The sequence below is a fragment of the Trichomycterus rosablanca genome, chromosome 8 (genome assembly GCF_030014385.1).
Source record: "Trichomycterus rosablanca isolate fTriRos1 chromosome 8, fTriRos1.hap1, whole genome shotgun sequence".
Lineage (NCBI taxonomy): Eukaryota > Metazoa > Chordata > Actinopteri > Siluriformes > Trichomycteridae > Trichomycterus > Trichomycterus rosablanca.
Window position 1 is genome coordinate 41,068,198 of NC_085995.1, and position 15,110 is coordinate 41,083,307.

The following is a 15,110-nucleotide window of genomic DNA, read 5'->3' on the forward strand; positions in this document are numbered from 1 at the left end:
CACATACTTTTGGCCCCATGTTAGGGATGCCAGGTCTCCGAAAATCAACCCTGGGTCTGGTACCCGCTGACTAGAGTAGAACCTCGTCTGATGTGATGTGAGATACGTTCAGCGTGTTGGTTTGCTGGTCACGTAACGCCGTCCTTACGTCCTCTTTAGACTCGGGATCCCTGCGGGCCATGATGAATCGGGATGCCCGGCCTCCCTTCGGCCTGGACGCCTTCAGCACCCTGTCCAAGCCGCCGGGTTCCAGTCCCAAACTCTTCAACAGCCTCCTGCTGGGCTCCGGCCCCACCCAGCCTAAAGCGGAGGGGAGCAGCCTGCGGGACCTGCTGAACTCCGGCCCGGGCAAACTGCCCCCGGCCCCTGATGGTGGAGTCCAGTTTCCTTCGGTGTTCTCCTCCTCTGCAGGGGTAAGATCAGATCAGTTTACTTTAGATGGTTTGTAAAGTGTTCATGATGGAGTAAGCAGCACCTCTTGTTTTTTTTGGCAGGCTGAAAGGGGTAAGGGGGGTCTTCCTACCATCCTGGATCACATCATCGCGTCTGTGGTGGAGAACAAGAAGGCGGAGGGTCGGCGCGCCGCCGGCTCGGCCGAGGCCGGGGAGTCCGGAGGCGTGCCGCGCAGAGACGGGGCGATGGGTCTGAGCGTGCTCGACCCTCACACGTCTCACTCGTGGCTGTGCGACGGGCGTCTGCTCTGCCTGCAGGACCCCAGCAACACCAACAACTGGAAGATCTTCCGCGAGTGCTGGAAACAGGGACAGGTACGCGCCCTCGTATCCGATTCCCCGACTGTACCCTCACCACCCGGGCCGAGGAGTCTCACAGAGAGACGTATGGCGTACAGAAAGTCACGCTGCTATCGGAGAATGAAAAATCTCTCATGCAGGTGCATCGACCGGCCAGCAGGGGTCGTAATTGCAGCAGCAATGAAGATTCAGTTCAGCCAATCGTGTCTGTCTAGGCGCCCAACCTGTTGGGCCCTTCATCGAGGCCCCTATGCTGTGAAGCTCGCACCTTGAACCATGAACTGTGTGCCAAACGGTATTACGATTGATCAGTTAAATACATAAATAAATAAACGATTGATCGATTAAATACATAAGTAAATAAATAAATGATCAATTAAATAAATAAATAAATAATAGGTCAAATAAATAAATAAATGATTAATTTAAATAAATAAATAAATAAATGATTGATCAAATAAATAAGTGATTAATGTAAATAAATAAATGATTAATCAATTAAATAAATAAATAAATGATTGATCGATTAAATACATAAGTAAATAAATAAATGATCAATTAAATAAATAAATAAATGATTGATTATTTAAATAAGTAAATAAATAAATAGTATATCAAATAAATAAATGATTGATTGATCAATTAAATAAATAAATAAATGATTGATCGATTAAATACATAAGTAAATAAATAAATGATCAATTAAATAAATAAATAAATGATTGATTATTTAAATAAGTAAATAAATAAATAATATATCAAATAAATAAATGATTGATTGATCAATTAAATAAATAAATAAATGATTGATCATTTAAATAAGTAAATAAATAAATAATAGATCAAATAAATAAATACATGATTGATCAAATAAATAAATAAATGAATAATTTAAATAAATAAATGATTAATCAGTTAAATAAATAAATAAATGATTGATCATTTAATTAAATAAATAAATAATAGATCAAATAAATAAATAAATGATCAATTAAAAAAATAAATAAATGATTAATTTAAACAAATGAATAATAATATATGAATAAATAAAAACAGGCGTGGCACATCTATCTACTCTGTAACATCAGTGCTTTTATTATCTAGCACGGGGTTTGGGTCGCGACCCACCCAACGGCCAAAACACATATATGTACATTTATGTTTTCGGACTTACAGTACTGTGATAGTGTACTGTCTAAGCAATTGAGGGTTAAGGGCCTTGCTCAAGGGCCCAACAGTGGCAACCTGGCAGTAATGGGGCTTGAACCAATGAGCTCTTGATTACTAGTCCAGTATCTTAACCTAAACTGCTACAACAGGCATATAATCACGAAATGAACTTGTACACAAACGCCCCCTTGTGGAGGCTTTGCGTTACACCTCGTCAACCACAGTGTGACCAGATCGCCTCCGTTTTTATTAATGAAATATATTTAGTTTTGTGTTGAAACGTCCGTGTCCTTCCCCAACGTTGTTGTTTCTGTTCCCCGTTCAGCCGGTCCTGGTGTCGGGCGTCCACAAGAGGCTGAACAGCGGCCTGTGGAGGCCCGAGGCCTTCAGCGAGGAGTTCGGCGACCAGGTCGTGGACCTGGTCAACTGCAGGAACTGCGCCATCATCTCTGAGGTCAAGGTCCGAGACTTCTGGGACGGCTTCCAGGTCATCTCCAGTGAGTAGAGTGTCCGTCTAGATCAGCGAAGTCACATGATCCAGAGATCCAGTCGTTGGCCTTAGTTTTTAATGTCGTGTCCGAACCTGCTACGGTCACACCATCATCTGGTGGGTGGGTGGGGTGGGCGTCCTTTAGGGGTAATTTTCCATTCATAGTTGGGGTACAGAGCAACACAGACAACAGTCAGTGATTGTATACCCACCTGGTTTATCTGTATGGTATGCGTATATACTCTAGGACTCTAGTTCATCCTGTGTTCTGATTGGGTCTTCAAGCGCCCTAATGCCTCAAAAGCTTCAGTTTGGCACAGAGAGTCACGCACCGATCACTACTATCCCCCGTCTCTGTGCAGCACCGTGGATCAGCCAGCAGAGGGCGTATAACTGCAGCAGTTATGAGGAACCCATTCAGCCCGCCCTCCCTCACTCGGATGAGCCGGTCATCGCCCGACTGGCCGATAGCAGAGCTGAGATTCGAAAACAGCTTTTATCCAAAGAGACTTACAGCACTGTGACAGTATTACTGTCTAAGCAATTAAGGGTTAAGGGCCTCGCTCAAGGGCCCAACAGTGGCAACCTGGCAGTAGTGGGGCTCGAACCAATGAGCTTAACCACTAGACTACGCCTGATGCATTCAGCAGACGCTTCTATCCGAAGCGACTTACACTTATCACTGAATACAATTCAAGCAATAAAGGGTTAGGGGCCTTGCTCAGGGGCCCAACAGTGGCAACTTGATGGGGCTTGAACCAGCAACCTCATGATTACAATTCCAGCACCTTAACCACTAGACTACACCTGCCCGGCCGGGTTTACTTTTCACGTTTACAATTGCGGCATTCAGCAGACGCTTCTATCCAAAGTGACTTACAGTACTGTGACAAGTGTACTGTCTGAGCAATTGAGGGTTAAGGGCCTCGCTCAAGGGCCCAACAGTGGCAACCTAACAGTGGTGGGTCTTGAACCAATGAGCTTAACCACTAGGCTACACCTGCCTGGCCGGTTTCATTTTTACGTTTACATTTACAGCATTCAGCAGACGCTTTTATCAATTCAAGCAATTAAGGGTTAAGGGCCTTGCTCAGGGGCCCAACGGTGGCGACTTGATGGGGGTTGAACCGGCAACCTCATGATTACAAGTCCAGCACCTTAACCGCCAGACTACACCTGCCCGGCCGGGTTTACGTTTACATTTACGGCATTCAGCAGACGCTTCTATCCAAAGCGACTTACATTCATCACAGAATACAATTCAAACTATAAAGGGTTAAGGGCCTTGCTCAGGGGCCCAACGGTGGCGACTTGATGGGGCTTGAACCGGCAAGCTCATGATCACAAGTCCAGCTGTGCTACCCCTGCCCAACAGGACTGATCTGATTCTGCTTGGTCGATATTTTAGGTTCAGATGCGCCCACACTGATCATGTCTGTGTTTGTAATCCTGCAGAACGGCTGCAGGGCGCCGATGGTCAGGCCATGGTACTGAAGCTGAAAGACTGGCCCCCGGGGGAGGATTTTCGGGACATGATGCCCTTGCGGTGAGCTCTTCTCGAGTCCTGAAGCTTAAAGATCAAAGAAGAATTGTTCTTAATATTAATATTCGATCCTCTGTGTGCAGGTTCGACGACCTGATGAATAACCTTCCGTTACCAGAGTACACCAAGAGGGACGGGCGGTTAAACCTGGCCTCCCGGCTTCCTAACTTTTTTGTGCGGCCGGATCTCGGGCCCAAAATGTACAACGCGTACGGTGAGGACGCCGCCGAGTCTGCTTGACCGCTCGCCGTTCCACGGATCGATTCTCCGGGTTCACACTCTTGTTTTTCGTTACAGGTCTGATATCCACGGAGGACAGGAAGGTCGGCACCACCAACCTGCATTTGGACGTGTCCGATGCGGTTAACGTGATGGTGTACGTGGGAATTCCACGAGACGAAAGCAATCATGAATCAGGTACCGTGTGGATTTCTTGAGATGTATTCCCTGTATGGAAATGTCGAAGCGATCCCTGTGGTTAAATTATTATTATTATTATTTTGTAATCGATGCCAGTGTGCCAGACAGCCCCCCGTTTTATCTTTTTTTGCAAAATGCATGTGCTTTGTGCGTTTACATGTTTCAGTCTGCATTTTGGAGTCGCCCCCCCCCCCCCCCCCCCCCCCGGGGTTCAGACTGTCCGATCGCACGTCGTTTAGTATGTTATCCTTCAGCTCAAAACAAAGCGTAGGGATCAAAATGTTCCGAATCCTATTAACCGATAACAGGCCGTCGTTAGGAGTCACTTGATCTCATAAGAGATACCCGTTTGCATCCAAGGAGAAGCACGTCGTGCACAACCCTCCTCTTTTTGCCCCTGCATTTTGCACAGGCGTCTCTTACGCACGGTGTATGACGCATAGTCCGGCCACACATAGTCCGGCCCCCGCCCTGCAGATACGGTGGCCAATTAGTATCTGCTGCAGGCGCTGCCAAGTATGCCCGCTAGATGGTGCCCAGCCGACCGGAGGGCCGTCGTTATTTTAACGAGGACAGCCTGGGTTTATCCACATACCACAGCAAATTCAGTCCCCCGACGTTTAGGAGCAGGGAAGCTTACAATTACTGACTGTAGTCCATCTGTTTCTCTACATGCTTTGTTACCCCCCTTTCATGCTGTTCTTCAATGGTCAGGACCCCCACAGAGCAGCTATTATTTAGGTGGTGGATGATTCTCAGCACTGCAGTGACGCTGACAAGGTGGTGGTGTGTTAGTGTGTGTTGTGCTGGTATGAGTGAGTTTTTAAATACCGTGTCCACTCACTGTCCACTCTATTAGACACTCCTACCTAGTCGGTCCACCTTGTAGATGTAAAGTCAGAGACGATCGCTCATCTATTGCTGCTGTTTGAGTCGCTCATCTTCTAGACCTTCATCGGTGGTCACAGGACGCTGCCCACGGGGCGCTGTCGGCTGGATGTTTTTGTTTGGTGGACGATTCTCAGTCCAGCTGCGCTGCTGTGTCTGATCCACTCATACCAGCACAACACACACTCACACACCACCACCATGTCAGAGTCACTGCAGTGCTGAGAATCATCCACCACCTAAATAATACCTGCTCTGTGGGGGTCCTGACCATTGAAGAACAGCATGAAAGGGGGGTAACAAAGCATGCAGAGAAACAGATGGACTACAGTCAGTAATTGTAGAACCACAAAGTGCTTCTATATGGTAAGTGGAGCTGATAAAATGGACAGTGAGTGTAGAAACAAGGAGGTGGTTTTAATGTTATGGCTGGAAATATTCTACACTGGTGGCGGGTGTGGGGATTTCTGCTTGGTCAGATTTCATCACAGCGCTGCATTAATTTAAACATCAGTCGTTATCGGACGTTATCGGTTAATCGTTCGGTCGTTTCCATCCCTACCTGTGAGCATGTTTAGTTAGCGTGAACGTCCCGAGCTCGCTGGCCCCCCGGCCCCCCGCGTGGCCTCTAGCTCGGTCGTTCAGGGTCCTGCTTCTTTTGATTGTGGCACCATTTCTCATTCGCAGAAGCAGACCCGGCTGGATACAAAGGTGTGTGCATTTTATTTTTTACAACCTGTCTGTTTTTATTCGCATGCTTCTCCAGACTAACCTCTCCATCTTTCTTCTCTCTCATTATTCTCTTCATGTCTAAACGAATCCCTGCTCAGATCGAACAGGCGCTTTATCCTGGTCAGGGTCTGGGTGCAGGGCAGGAACACCCTGGCCTGGTGTTCTGATAGCACAGCTGAGATTCGAACCCGCGTCCCTGGATGGTGGTGGAGCGTGATACGCTGCTGTGCCACCCGAATTACCAAACTATGATCATTTCCGGGTCTGAACAACATAAACCAAAACAAACAAACACTGAGATTCTGCCATCAAATACTATCCACTCATTGAAGCTTTAAGGGCCTTAATGAGGAGATTAGAACCTTTGACCTTTAGATTGCTAGTCCGATACCTTAAGCACTGAGCCGCATGTTATATAGATTTTATATGATCGTGAGGCACTGGGGTGGTGCAGCAGTCTGATGCGCTGTAATCTAGCAGACCGGCTCTCGAGTTCCAGTCTCAGCTGTGCTATCGACCGCCCGGGCGCTTGCACAGATACAAGTGCAGAAGGGCACCGGATAACCCGCAGCTCTCCTCGGTCAGGGCGGGGGTCCGAGGGCAGGGCTCTGCACCGGTAGTGGGGGAAAATGATAAAATAGAAAAAATTATATGATTATGCTGGAATCCCCAAACTATCCCACATTTTCAAAGGCTGTAATCCCAAAGCATTCCCACATTTCTGTATCTGCAATCCCATGTTTCGAAATCCTGTAATCCCAAAGCATTCCCACATTTCTAAAGGCTGGAATTGCTTGTCTAAGCTCTGTGGCCCTTTGACACCAATCAGTGCGCATTTAGATTAGCAAAATAAAGCCTCATAAAGCCGCTTTGGTCCAAGCAATCCCACATTTCTGTATCTGCAATCCTGCATTTCCAAATCCTGGATTCTCAAAGCAATCCCACATTTCTGTAAATGCATTCCCACATTTCTAAAGACTGTAATCTCAAAGCAATCCCACATTTCTGTATCTGCAATCCCATGTTTCCAAATCCTGTAATCCCCAAGCAATCCCACGTTTCAAAATCCTTCAGTCCCATATTTTGAAATCTTGCAATCCCGCATTTCTGAATCTGCAGTCTCGCATTTCCCAAGGCTGTAATCCCAATGCAATCCCGCATTTCTGTATCTGCAATCCCATGTTTCCAAATCCTGTAATCCCAAAGCATTCCCACATTTCTAAAGGCTGGAATTGCTTGTCTAAGCTCTGTGGCCCTTTGATACCAATCACTGTGTATTTAGATTAACAAAATAAAGTCTCATAAAGCCGCTTTGGTCCAAGCAATCCCACGTTTCCAAAGGCTGTAATACCAAAGCATTCCCACATTTTAAAATCCTTCAGTCCCACATTTCCAAACCCTGTAATCCCACATTTTTAAAGGCTGGAATCCCATGCTTCCAAAACTTGGAATCGCTTGTCGAGGCTCTGTAGCTCTTTGATACCAATCTGCTTTGGTCTAAGCAATCCCACATCCTGGAATTTTTAAAGCAATTACACATTTCCAAATCCTGCACTTCCGAAGCATTCCCACGCTTCAAAATCCTGGAATCGCTTGTCGTGGCTCTTTGATACCAATCGTTGCGTATTTATATTAACAAAATAAAGGCTCATAAAGCCGTTATAGAGCTCGCCGCTCTGTGCTCGTGACAGTCGCCTGAAAGGAACGCCAACAAATTCTACGCCTGGTTGATCATGCTCCTCCATCAGTGTGTGGTTCTGGATCTGTGGTGGTGTGGTGTGCTGGTGTGAGATGGGAGAAGCTTCGTACGGTCCTGTATGTTCTGGTGTTGGGTGGATGTGACGCGGATCTCTTTCCTCCTCAGTTTTTTTACTTTAATGCTGTTGTTATGTTTCACGTTCAGTAGCAACGTCACATAAATACGCTGATCGAGCGCCGAGTGCAACCGAGGTCTCAAAGCCTCCCCCAAAAAACCTTCACTAAACTCAGTCTGTACCAGCGGCTTCATAGTGGTCAATACACCGATCAGCCAAAACATTAGGACCACCCACATAATCCGCTGTAAGATCAGCTCCGACCCGTCGAGACGTCTGAAGGGTTCATGTGGTATCTGTTACCAGGATGTTACCAGCAGCCCCTTCAACCTCAGTCTATTCTGATGCCCGGATGCCCACTGCGGGTGATTTGGATGGACCATTGTGCCTCTTAAACCACAGTAGATGTTCCGTCGGTCAGTACCAGACGCCACAGCCTTCACGTCCTCTGGCTCATCCTTCTTTGGACCACGCCCGCCTTCGACACCCCCTGCTGTTTAATGCGTAACGATCCGTCCTGGTGTCCTAATGTTTTGTCTCGTCAGTGTATAAGCACAACGTGAGGTGTTTTTATGTGTATGGTTGTACACTGTATGACCAAAAGTATGTGAACACAGGGGCGCCCAGGTGGCGCAGCCGGAGATTCCGCTAGCACACCAGCGCAGAGATTCTGAACTCCTCGGTGTTGCCACCGGTCGGCCGGGCGCCATCTAGCGGGCGTAATCGGCAGTGCCTGCAGCAGACACGGTTCTGCTAGGGCGGGATGACCGGACTACGTGGGTGGGGTCTTCCAACGCTGTGTAAGGACCCTGATTGGTAGATAGGAGGCGCCTGTGCAGAGTGCATGGGTGAAAAAGGGTTCTTCGGAGGCGTGAGCAGCAACATACCCACCTCACCTACAATCAGGGATCCACCAGCAGGGGGAGACAAACTGACCACGATAAACTGGGAGAAAATAGAAAAAAAAGTATATGAACACCCCTCCAGGCTGAGTGCACTAGCCCACCTATCCAGTCGAACTCAAGCCTATAGACCACCTATGTGATGAATTGGAACGCCGACTGCGAGCCATGCCTTCTTGTTTAACATCAGTGTAGAAAAAGCCTTGTTAGAAGAGCGTGGGCTGTTATAGTCGCAAAGAGGTGCATCGTTTCGGAATGGGACGCCCAACGAGCTCGTGGTCCGATGTCCACGTACAGTAGTAATGAACTGAACATGATAAACCAACACAAGGGGTCACGGTCGAAGATTCAGAAAGTATTCACACCCCGTGACATGTTGCACTCGTTATTGTGTCATGGGTTTGATCTTGAATGCACCAATCACCCAGAACGACACGGTGAAAACATCAGAACCTGAAATCTCTCCCCAAAAGTATTCAGACGCTTTATTAAATACTCTGTAGACGCTCCTTTGGGAGCAGTTACATCTGTGATGGATTTAGGCAGTTTATCCCGTTCGTCATGGCAGATCTTTGAAGCTCTGTCAGATTAATGGTGAGTGCCTGTGATCTGGCCTCTTGCTGGACCACTCAAGACGTTCAGAGCCTCGTCCTGAACCCCCTCTGTTGATGTTTTGGCTGATGGAAGGTGAACCGTCGCTCCAGTCTGAGTTTGTGTAGCTCTGGAGGAGTGGCTGCATTCATTCGTCCCTGCTGCTCAGAAGCACCCTAATGCACGATGCTACCACCACCACGTTTCACTGCAGCGATGGTATTAACCAGAGGACCTGCAGTTTAGCTAAACCAAGCGGGATTTATGGAGGCTACAGAGATGGTTGTCCTTCCGACAGGTTCTCCATCTCTGCTCAGGACCTCTGGAGCTCTTTTAGAGTGACCGTCTGGTTCCTCTTTACCTCCCTGACCTAGACCATCCTTGCCCGAACGGCAGGAGTACACCCACAGAGCCAGAACATCATCTCTAACCACATTAAACAACAAACGTCTACCGGAAAGTCTTATTAAAGTGCTTTTTTTATATGGACAAAAGTATTGGGACGCCACTTCTAATTGTTTAATTCAGGGTTCAATTTATCAAGATGATTGAAGCCTCAGATATTGTTTATACGATGGTGGAGCTCCACAGACGCGTCCTCGGACTTCATGGTTTGGGTCCTGAAAGTGCAGTGTAGATTGGGGGGGTTCTTAGAAACCACAGCGTGTCTGGTCAATTCAGATTCCAGTAGGTGGATTCAGTTCAGTTCTGGACATGTCCTCAAGTGTCCTGAAGCAAACGGGGTCTAAAGAAGAGATTTTAGATTTTGACGTTCTCCATTGGTCATTCTGGGTGCACAAAGGTGTGTAGGTGTGTGTGTTTGTGGTCACTGACCTGTGTTATAACCGCAGAGGTGTCGACCACCATCGAGGAGGGTGACGTGGACGAGATGACCAAGAGGAGGATTTATGAGAATAAGGAGAAACCTGGCGCCCTCTGGCACATCTACGCCGCCAAGGACGCCGAGAAGATCCGCGAGCTCCTGCGGAAGGTAACGATGCATCCTGTATATATACACTGATCAGCCATAACATTAAAACCACCACTTTGTAGTCCCACAATTACTGACTGTAGTCCATCTGTTTCTCTACATGCTTTGTTACCTCTTTTCATCCTGTTCTTCAATGGTCAGGACCCCCACAGGACCCCCACAGAGCAGGTATTATTTAGGTGGTGGATGATTCTCAGCACTGCAGTGACACTGACATGGTGGTGGTGTGTTAGTGTGTGTTGTGCTGGTATGAGTGGATCAGACACAGCAGCGCTGCTGGAGTTTTTAAACACCGTGTCCACTCACTGTCCACTCTATTAGACACTCCTACCTAGTTGCTCCATCTGTTGGTGGATGATTCTCAGTCCAGCAGTGACAATGAGGTTCTGTGTCTGATCCACTCGTACCAGTACAACACACACTAACACACCACCACCATGTCAGTGTCACTGCAGTGCTGAGAATCATCCACCACCTAAATAATACCGGCTCTGTGGGGGTCCTGTGGTGGTCCTGACCATTGAAGAACAGGGTGAAAGGGGGCTAACAAAGCATGTAGAGAAACAGATGGACTACAGTCAGTAATTGTAGAACTACAAAGTGCTTCAATATGGTCCCTCTGGGATTTACAAGATGTAACACAAAGCCTCCACAAGGGGGCGTTTGTGTACAACCTTATTTAATTCTTTATATGTTTCTCTGCGAACGCATCCTTAAATCACGGCGCTCTCCTGCTAACCGTCTCACCTCACGTTCTTGTAGGTGGGAGACGAGCAGGGTCAGGAGAACCCGCCGGATCACGACCCCATCCACGATCAGAGCTGGTACCTGGACCAGGTCCTGCGCCGGCGGCTCTTCGAGGAGTACGGCGTCCAGGGCTGGGCCATCGTTCAGTTCCTGGGAGACGCCGTGTTCATTCCCGCCGGAGCGCCTCATCAGGTAAGAAGTGAGATCCTCCCGCGGGTTTCGATGCTCACCGGTGTGTAGTCCAGGACTGACTGTGGTTTGCCGGTGTGTTCAGGTGCACAACCTGTACAGCTGCATCAAGGTGGCGGAGGACTTCGTCTCGCCCGAGCACGTCAGGCACTGTTTCAGACTGACGCAGGAGTTCCGACACCTCTCCACCACACACACCAACCACGAGGACAAGCTGCAGGTACGTTCTCCACAGGGTTCACTGCTAGGAACTTTAATCCTGCTCCGTTCTTCAGTTATTAGCATATTCGAGAACTTTTAGATCATTTGAGATGTTTCGTGTCTGTGAGTGGCTTAGATCAGGCAACCCACATTTTGTCCATGATTTTCTATACAGGATGTAACATAAAGCCTCCACAAGGGGGCGTTTATGTACAATTTATTATTAATAATTATTATTAGGGATGCATCAATACCATCAATACCAATTTTTATCCCTATTCTAGTCGTGTCCAGTTACCCTTGCCCCCTCCGGCACGCAATCAGTACAGCCTGCATTTTTCACCCGCACGAGCCGAGTTCATACACCGAGAGACACCGCGCACGGAGGGTCACACCCCCCCCTCGATGTTATTCCTCAGCCCTGTGCAGGCGCCGTCAGTCAACCAGCAGGGGCCGCAGTCGTACCAGTTACGAGGACCTACGCTCCGACTCTACCCCTAACCCTGAACAACAGCCAGACGTTGTTCATACTGCCGCCCGACCCGGTCGGAAAGGTAGAGCCGAGTTTCGATACGATGCATCTGGAGACCCCGACTCTGGTGCGCTGGCGTACTTTACCGCTGCGCCACCTGAGCGGCTTAAGTACATGTATTTTTGTACTTGCCGATACCGATACCTATTGGATCAGATATCTGACGTGCTAGAAAACTCGATCCGGTCGCCGAGCGCTCGGCGAGCCGGTCGGATCGAGTTGTTGGATAGTTCACACTTAGCGATCGAGAGCCGAGTTTTGATCGCCGAGCGAACGGCGAGTTGCTCCCGAGCCGAGTGAAAATCAGGGCAAAAATCGTGTAGTGTGAACCGGGCGTAACGCAGCGACGTGCACTAGGCTCACGGTATCGGATGTTTAGTATCGGAGCCTCGTTTGCGAGTACGAGTACGAGTTAATGAGCGCGGTATCGGGCAAATACCCGACACCAGTATCGGTACTCGTGCATCTCTAATTATTATTGTTTTTCTCTGCGGCCCATTTTTTAAAATAAAAAACCCTGGTTTAGAACACACTTCATCTACACCGACGATTCTGTGGTATCTGGGACCAGGACGTTCCCAGCAGGTCGTAGCCTGGTTCAGAATCTTCCACCTATGTGTTTAGTTCCATTACCAAAACACAGCACTGAGTCTTCTCCTGTAATGCTTGATTAGATGGGAAATGGAAGAAATCATGCCTCTCTAACCATCCTCCTCACTTCCGACTTAATAATAAGTGCTACTCGTTGGCGGCTTTGAGCGTGATGAGCGTTATGCGCTCGATTCCTGGATCAGGAAATGCCCGGTTTAAGGTGGAACGGAACAATTCCCTTCCGATGCCGTCATATAAACAATACGTCTGATTGCGGTCACCGGGAAACGCAGATCTGCAGATAAAGTAGGGTGTCGATATTATTTTCTCTGTGAATTTGGCCGCTGTCACGTGGTATTTGTACCCCTTGGTGAAACAGGAGGTCAGGGGCGAGTGCTCAGGAGGTTTTCACCAATATATTTAATAGTTTTTCTATAATAAATCTGATCTATGGGCCGCTCAGGTGGCGCAGCGGTAAACACACACGCTGGAACACCAGAGCTGGGATCTCGAATACACCCGGCTGGGCTGAGCGGCCACATGAACGACGATCGGCCTGTTGTTCATATAGGGGTGGGGTATTAAGCCGGATGGGGTCTCTCTCTCATAACTGATGCAATTACGACCTCTGCTGGCTGATTAATGGGGCCTGCACAGGTGCGTTAATCAGGGTGTGTCTCTCTGTACACAGTGCTGAGCTGCACTGCACTCGTCAAAGTGTAGGTGATGAAACTCATACGGCTGCTGCCCACGTGTCGGAGGGGGCGTGGGTTAGCTTCGTTCTCCTCATTTAGAGTGGGGATTGGCATTGGTGGAGAAGAAGCATGACACAATCGGGCAATTGGACATAAACATAAACAAAATATATATAAAAAATAAGTAAATAAATCTGATCTATAAAATACTTTAATAAGAGTAATCTAAGTGGGTGACAAATTACAGGAAAAAACTGTATGATTGGGTGGGGAAACAGGTGCACTCATGATACAGGTAAGCAGTTCCGGTCCCAAACACGTGTCTGAACAGAAATAGATTAAAAATGCTTCATTTTATTAATTCAGCAACAAACTCGCACATCCAGCAGCCGTCTGAGTACTGATTGGTCGGTGCTACTCGCAGCAGACTCGTCCGGTTCTGATTGGTCAGTTACTGAAATGATCCGCGCTGACTGCTTCTCGTTTTGTGTGCCGTTTCCAGGTGAAGAACATCATCTACCACGCTGTGAAGGACGCCGTGGGGACGTTAAAAGCTCACGAAGCCAAGCTGGCTCGCTCCTAGTCCCCGCCGCTCCCTGGCTGACCTGAAAAGCTGTAGAGCTGTAGAGCTGGAGGCCGAGTGTTATTGGGCACTTAAAAAAAAAAAAAAAGGGGGTTCGTGGGGGTTCCGATGCGCTCGCCGAACAAGCTCATTAGTTCGAGACGTCGGCTTCAGATTAGGATTAAAGATTCGCTTCATCAGTGTTACAAACGCCTCTCTCTCACACACACACACACACACACACACACACACACACACACACACACACACACACACACACACACTCATTTCATCTGAGATATGGGAGGATTTTATAATGCGGGACGTTCGTGGGACTCCTGGAGAAGGATCCACGGCAGGATGGTTTCCTCCGGGGACCACGCGAGCGCCGGGTTCTTTTTAGCCGACCTGATTTCTTTTCTTTAGCTCTGTACTGATGGTTAATAAAGGTTCCTTCCCTCGTCTGTTCTCTTCTCTTCTGTTTGAGGTGGACATGCGTTTTTAATGAAACTAGACCAAAGTTTTGTATTTTTAGTTGTTTTTTCTCATCATTTCAACTAAAACATCATCATCATCATCATCATCATCGTCTGGTCTGGTTTTCCTTTTATAGGCCCTTAGCTGATTTGATTCACTGATGAACGCTAGTCAGACATGAAATGTTCAGAAATCAAGATTTTCCAGTCATGGACTACTGGTCGTGGATATGTAACGATATGTATTGATCTTAGCCGTGTGTATGATTTTTCAAAATAAAGACAAACAAACAATTAAACTCTGTTTACAGACGTGTGTCGACTCTGTTTCTACTTGGTGTTTGTGGATTTCAGGTGCTTTCCTGTTCCAGTATGAGCGAGCTCTACACTGATCAGCCATACACCGACACTGACACGGTGGTGGTGGTGTGTTAGTGTGTGTTCTGCTGGTATGAGTTTTTAAACACCGTGTCCACTCACTGTCCACTCTATTAGACACTCCTACCCAGTCGGTCCACCTTGTAGATGTAAAGTCAGAGACGATCGCTCATCTATTGCTGCTGTTTGAGTCGCTCATCTTCTAGACCTTCATCAGTGGTCACAGGACGCTGCCCACGGGGCGCTGTTGGCTGGATGTTTTTGGTTGGTGGACTATTCTCGGTCCAGCAGTGACAGTGAGGTGATTAAAAACTCCAGCAGCGCTGCTGTGCCTGATCCACTCATACCAGCACAACACACACTAACACACCAGCACCATGTCAGTGTCACTGCAGTGCTGAGAATCATCCACCACCTAAATAATACCTGCTCTGTGGAGGTCCTGA

The 15,110-nt window shown here is 47.8% G+C and overlaps 1 protein-coding gene across 2 annotated transcripts in view; it reads left to right on the plus strand.

The window, feature by feature from the left end:
* The window catches only part of kdm3b (lysine (K)-specific demethylase 3B), a 41,908-nt gene extending 27,318 nt beyond the window's left edge, over nt 1-14,590 (plus strand). For both annotated transcript variants that reach the window (XM_063000903.1, XM_063000904.1), the window contains exons 16-26: nt 160-413; nt 495-767; nt 2,248-2,419; nt 3,868-3,958; nt 4,039-4,169; nt 4,253-4,372; nt 5,951-5,974; nt 10,154-10,293; nt 11,056-11,232; nt 11,315-11,449; nt 13,751-14,590. In XM_063000903.1, coding sequence (XP_062856973.1) covers nt 160-413; nt 495-767; nt 2,248-2,419; nt 3,868-3,958; nt 4,039-4,169; nt 4,253-4,372; nt 5,951-5,974; nt 10,154-10,293; nt 11,056-11,232; nt 11,315-11,449; nt 13,751-13,831 — 1,598 coding nt within the window. In that variant the 3' untranslated portion in view covers nt 13,832-14,590. The remainder of the gene's footprint in view (nt 1-159; nt 414-494; nt 768-2,247; nt 2,420-3,867; nt 3,959-4,038; nt 4,170-4,252; nt 4,373-5,950; nt 5,975-10,153; nt 10,294-11,055; nt 11,233-11,314; nt 11,450-13,750) is intronic.
* Nucleotides 14,591-15,110: the final 520 nt, after the last annotated feature.